Here is a 6,646-nt window from a genome sequence, read left to right on the forward strand (position 1 = left end):
AAAAAAAAAAAGCACATAATGTACAGGGATGTAAAATACAGCATAGGGAATATAGTCAATAATATTGTAACAACTATGTATGGTGTCAGCTGGGTAATAGAGTTATTGGTGATCACTTTGTGAAGTATATAAATGTCTAATCACTATATTGTTTTGTACACCTGAAACTGAAAAAAAATACAAAATAAATAAAAAGCAGCACATAATGTGTGTTGCACTTCTTTTTATGATGCTAATAGCTGTTGATGCTCAATGCCTAGTTTCATTAATTCCTTAGGAGTTAGAGAAACATGGCGAAGTGACCCATGAAGATACAGTCCGCAGAATTCAGAATACAGAAAAGTCTATGGCTCACACAAGTCAGGTTTTTCAATACATACACTGCAAGGAAGAAAAGCAGTGAGGGGGGAGGATGAGAGGGGACCACCTTTAGTTTAAGAGATACCAAAAAGATCACACACGCACACACCAAAACTTTATTATGATGTGTAGGCATACACATTTGGTTGATAAGACTATTTAAATGCAAAAGAGATATTACAATAGTGGTCTGCACAGAGAAGACTGTGATTAGGACTGGGCTTGTGGAAAACTTCTGTGGTGGCTAGAAAGGTTCGGTTTCTTGATCTGTGTGATGCTTACTAGGGTGTTTGCCTTATATGCAAAAAAAAAAGGAAAATCATCTAAGAGTGCTAGTTTGAAATGCAGAGGCTTAAGCCCTACTCAGCCTCCTAATTCAGTCTCTCTAGGGATAGGCCCCAGGCATTTGCATTTTAATAAACTCTACTTAGTGATTTTTGTGCACACTAGTTTGAACCATTTGACTGGAATGGAATGTAAGCTTCACAAACCTTGTCTGTTTTCACACAACTGCTGTAGCAAAGTGTTTTCCATAGGAAGCTGCTTAATAAATATGTGCTAACTGTGTATGGGAGGGTATACAATAAGATGGTCAGAGAATGATAGTAAAAGGGCCTAAACGCTACAAAATTATAAATATAATTATGTCTACAGAATCTAGTACAGCACACAGGAACAATATGAGGTACAATTAAAGCACACAACTCCTGGAAATTTAGCTATATAATATTCTCGATCTAATATTTATCCATAAAGTATTATCTGTCTATAGTTTTCTACATATTATCTATATAATATTACATATCATATATACATCATCTATTGTATACCAAATATGTATAATTACATATAATCTGAAGGGGTTTGATATTATTTTATTACACTATAAATATTGATAAAATATATAATAGATACTATATATCAGATACATATTACTACACTATATATTATTAATGCATATTACTATTATAAATAGATAATATATATATTATATGTAACAAATATAATGTATCATTACATAATACTATATAAAATAATATTGTTTATAGAGTCCCTGCATATGTGAAACCACTCTAATTACAAGATTGACAAACTGACAAATGACTTACTTCAGCCTTCATCACCTCTTACCTTTCACCAAAATACATTCACTCTCTCCATTTCTTCACCTGCCATTCACTCCCTCAATCCAATTTGGTTCCTACCACCATCACTCCATTGAAACCACTTCCTCTAATGTGAACAATAAACTAATTGCTGTACAAGAGTGTTTTCAATCTCTTACTTTAAATCCTCACTCCATGACACTGTTGACCGTTCCCCTTTTTAGATATTCCTTCTCTTGATTTTCAAGTCATCTGTCTCTTCTACTTGCCATACAATCCTCCTAGCCATACTTTCACAGACTCCTCTTTTATCAGTACCCTCCAAATATCAACAGCCCCCGGAATCCCATCGCAAGCCCTGTCATACAATCCCATCGTTAAAACTCCTTCCCCAAAGTAAATGTCTACAAATCTATGCCTTTAGCCTAGGCTTCTATTCAGAATTTTAAAACCATAGAGCCAAATATTTATGATCTATACATACCTTAAACCAAGTATATCTTGAAGCAAATTTATCATCCTCCTTCCGACATCAGCTACCCTTTCTCAAAGTGAATGGCACTATCCAGTTGTCTCAAATAGAAAGCTGAAACTTTACCAAGGACCCTCTCCTTGACCATGTAATCAACCACAAAGCCCTATTGATTACATCTCCTATATGTCTCTTTTCCCATTCTCGTTTTCTCAATTAGCCCCTCACTATGGACTGAATTGTGTCCTCCCAACCCCAAATTCACATGTTGGAGACCTAACTGCCAATGTGACTGTTTTGGAGTAAAGAATTAAAGTTAAATGAGACCATCACAGTGAAGGTGCTATCCTAGTAGTATTAGTGTCGTTATAAGAAGAAACAATAGAGAGCTCACTCTTGCTCTCTCTCCACCAAGTACAGATGCAGCAAGATGGCACCTGTCTACAAGTCAGAAAGACAACCCTCGCTGAGGATCAAATCAGCCACCACCCTGATCTTGGACTTCCTAGTCTCCAGAACGGTGAGACATAAAGTTCTCTTGTTTAAGCCACTCAGTCTATGGTATGCTGTTATGGCAGCTCTAGCGGACTAAGACATCCCTCCTCAAGTCCTGTTCTATTAGTGTTCCCTGCTCTAAACCCTCCTCTACTCTCCCATCAGAATGATCTTCCACACACAAAATATGAGGGCACCTCTCTACTAAAAGGTCTTCAATAGCATGTCATTACCTAGAAGATAACATGTCAACTCAAGTCTAGGTCTTATCTCCTGCACCTTAATCTTTCAACAATTCTCAACACCTTCTTGTGTCCTGAACAGGTCATGCTCTCTCCTGTGTCTGGGTCTCGACATATGCTGTTCCTGCAGCTGGAATGCCTTCCCAACCTCCTATTTAGACTTCCTCAAATCTGAACTTATGCCCTACTTCCCTTAATTGTACTCCCACTGCACTTTAAATATACTCCCATAAAATCATTTACCTTATTGTACTAAAAATTTTTATTTGCATTCCTGTAAATCCCTTGAGGTCACAGGATGTGACCTTGTCATCTATAAATTCTATAGGGTCTGGCATATAATAAATGTTCATTACTTGGATTCTACACAAATAAATGAAAAAAAAATACCACAGTGGTAGATCCTTAACTGATGCTCCAAAGAGTAGTTATTGATTCATTTTTATAATAAATTATATTAGTAGTAATTGTACATTAGTATGAGCTAATTGTATTAGATCAAAACACCTTAGATATGATAAAGTGAAAGAATACACCCACCCAGCAACTGAAAGACCCACTTAAGTGACAACCGACACATTAAAATTTCTTGCCATCCTTACCTCCTTCAGAAGTTCAACACTGAGTTCTAAAAGGTGAATTAAAGATGAACATTCCCCAGTTATCTTTAAGCTGACTTCACAGACACACAGCAACTGAAGGGTCAGCTGTGTAAGCTGAATTTTCCAGAAAACAGGATGACGCAAAAGGCTTACATATACTTCCTCGATAAACAGCATCACTTCCGTTGCCTGTATCAAATCTTTGATCTGTTTAAAAAAGCCATTATATGATATTACAATAATATACAATCCAAAGGATAATTTTAAGCTATACAAGAAGCTTCAACAATAAAATATTTTTCTCTAAACCTATTAGGCCTTAAGGAGAAGAAATGTATACAACTCAGAGGGTTAAACTATTCAACTGCCTTTTTCCTTTTGCAACTAAACAAAATACAATTTGTTACTGTTTTTATTACTGCTGTCTGGCACCAATTCTTTTCATTTGTTTTTCTAACTTCTCTGAGTGCAGAATTCTTAAGACAAATTACACGACAGTGCCAACATGTTGAAGGAAATTAAAGTCGGTTTTGAGTTCTCCAAATGAACTCTCGTTTCTACAATTGGAACATAGCGAAGGGGGTTAGCATGTTATTCTAACGCACTACTAAATCCTTCATCTGTAAGATATTTGCTCAGAAAACCTTCACTGAAAGCATCATTTCCACACTTGGCAGATGTAATGAAAGACCATATTCTAATGGTAGGGTATCTTCTCAACAGGCTAATGCATTAGATAGGAAGGACGTGGGTGCTCTTAAAAAATCCCAATTCAATTCAAAAACAGCTGTTCTGATATAAATTCTGGAGTTGGTATAAAGGATATGGTCCTGCTAGCAGACACACTGGCATTTCCCAGAGATTACAAACAATGAACCATCTGCTTCAATCAGAAGTCCTGTGTCTGTTAAATTCATCAAGAGGAAAGACTACAGTTGACCAGCTGTAACTTTCACCAGTCATTACCACCATAGTAACCCAAAATGACTATAAGTTATACACGGAGAGAAAAATTAATCCCTAGCAAACAAGAGAAAAAAAGATATTAAAAGATCAAGAGGAAGATGGGAAATAGAAGGAAATACTAAGTTATAAAAAATAAAATGTGAACAGTTCAGTAGTTAAATTATTTTGATCTTCTGCAAATACAGTGAGAAAGGCAAAAGGCCGCCAAGAAAAAGGATTTAAAACAAAGTAAAACCTCTTGTTTATTTGACAATATATTCCCTGAAGTGCATTTCTTTGTGCAGCTTGAAATTTTCCATAATAAAAACATACATATTTTTTGTAAGACAAGGCTCTCTAATCTTTAATATTACCAAAATTCTTAACAAGAACACTTTTGAAGTAATTTTCTATCTTTATGTAGAAATAGATCATGTGGAATGGATAACATGTNAAATATTTAATTTAAGAATATTTCATTTATGAAAAGTAGCTCAATTGTCTACTTACCTAATACAGACACGATTTACCTACATAGCTTGGATAATGAATTACACTAAACAAATTTTAATATATCATGTTATTATCATACAAGTAACATTACTGCCCAGAGAGGCAGCAATGATTTTTAAATTACAGTAATTTATTAAGCATATTTAAATGTAGCAAAGCAATAACCATAGAAACTTAAAATCATTAATTGCACCAAGTAGATGAATAAAATGAAAAAGAAAAAGGGATATGTACATTAAGTTCCAATAAATAAAATGCAAGTGACATAAGATGTTATTTGAGGTTTCTAAATACAGACAACATTAACATATTATGGAACTAAAGAAGAATGGTTTACCACACTTTGCTAAAATTACTTCATTTTGAAATTTTACAGAAGCACCTGAAGGGCAGAAGTACCTATGAATCATGAGGACAGGTAAGAAAAAAAAAGGATATGTGAGGTAGAGCCATGTTAAAGAAACACTTGAGAGAAAATGACTTAGTCTGAGCCACTCAGAAGTTATAATCTTGGAGATGCTATCAACTTTGGCACAAACAAACAAACATACACACTTACATATGGGTTACGCCATTTGAAAAGTGAAATTAATCAAATTGCAAAATCTTCTAAGTTATAACCAGCAAGGTAATTTAAACTTCAGATTTACTAGCTACCAAGAGGTCAGAGACAAAAGTATTACTGTATACTGTGCTATCACTGAAACAGCCATTTTCACACAAGCTATCATTGAAAGGGTCATAAAGTAGCTTTTCAGGGTTCTGAAATGGTCTAGAAGCATTTTAAGTAGGTGGAACTTATAGGTATGAAGGCATAAATGAGACTGACCTGTTCAAAATAGAGGGTAAGGAAAAGAGCTAAAGATTCAAGACACCAAAAATGAGGAAAGTAATGGTGGAGGATAACTGTAAATTGCTTACACTTCTGAGAGGTTACAAGTTGCTTGATTTTTAATGGACACCAAAGAACGGTACCTTCCATGAGATCTTTAAATAAAAGCCTATGTGGGATATCTCACGTGCCACGTAAAATACCACAGCTATTGCTGTATGTAGTAACCCTTGCTTCTTACCTCAAACCAGAGAGATCCAGAAGTCCAGGGAAGATAAAGGCTCACAGGCCAAAGCTTAATGAACTGGCAATAGAAGCCCAAGGATAAATGCTTCCTCCATTATTCTGGATCCTTCTGGGGGGTTCTGAGACATATTTCATAAGGCTTCTCAGAATATTCTGTGGGACTGAACTGGTTGCTTGTATCATGGCCAGCTTGATAATATTTGTATTGCCTCTCCCATCTTCAGTATTTCACTTTAGTCTCCCACCTGCCTTCTGGGACCACACTTGAAAATGAACTCCTGTTACATAAGCCTTTGCTTTTGTGGAAACCTGGGCTCTGTTTTTACCTTTGGGGAAACAGGGTCTACTTTTTGGGAAACCCAGGCTAATTCAGAGCCTGCCAGGAGAAAGGAAGTAAAATATTTTAAAAAGGAGGAAATGCCTTTACACGAGGCCACAGCTGTCAAGAGGAATCTTAATGACAGCAAACCCTTAGAGTCCACACTTTTTGTCCTCAATTTAAAAGGAAGCTATCACTGGGCACCACCTAGGTACCAGGTATGTATGAATGGGCCTAGGAATGCTGTTGTGAACTAGATAGCACGGAAAAGTTTGTTTTCTTTTTTAAGTGCAAACAACGTATCAGAAAGGCTACATCGGAGTTAAGTATCTGCAGCAGACACAACAGAGATGGCAGCCCAGCTCACACTGCCTCCCAGGGTCCTGTCTTTGCTGTCTCCCTGTCCCCTGGTCATAGCCAACTGATGCAAGCTGGGTCAATCAGACAATAGGGGCTTGATCAGATTCAGGATTTTTTTGCTTTATTTTGTTTTGTTTTTTGTTTCCAAGACTAC

The 6,646-nt window shown here is 36.1% G+C and overlaps 1 protein-coding gene across 1 annotated transcript in view; it reads right to left on the reverse strand.

Annotated features, from left to right (window-relative positions):
- Positions 1-6,646, reverse strand: part of FOCAD (focadhesin) — a 302,193-nt gene that overhangs the window by 205,318 nt on the left and 90,229 nt on the right. The window contains exons 8-9 of the mRNA XM_019668206.1: positions 3,278-3,484; positions 3,032-3,038 (exon numbers count right to left, since the gene is read on the reverse strand). Of these exons, the coding sequence (XP_019523751.1) occupies positions 3,032-3,038; positions 3,278-3,484 (214 nt within the window). The remainder of the gene's footprint in view (positions 1-3,031; positions 3,039-3,277; positions 3,485-6,646) is intronic.

Source organism: Hipposideros armiger, unplaced genomic scaffold (assembly GCF_001890085.2).
Source record: "Hipposideros armiger isolate ML-2016 unplaced genomic scaffold, ASM189008v1 scaffold_520, whole genome shotgun sequence".
NCBI lineage: Eukaryota > Metazoa > Chordata > Mammalia > Chiroptera > Hipposideridae > Hipposideros > Hipposideros armiger.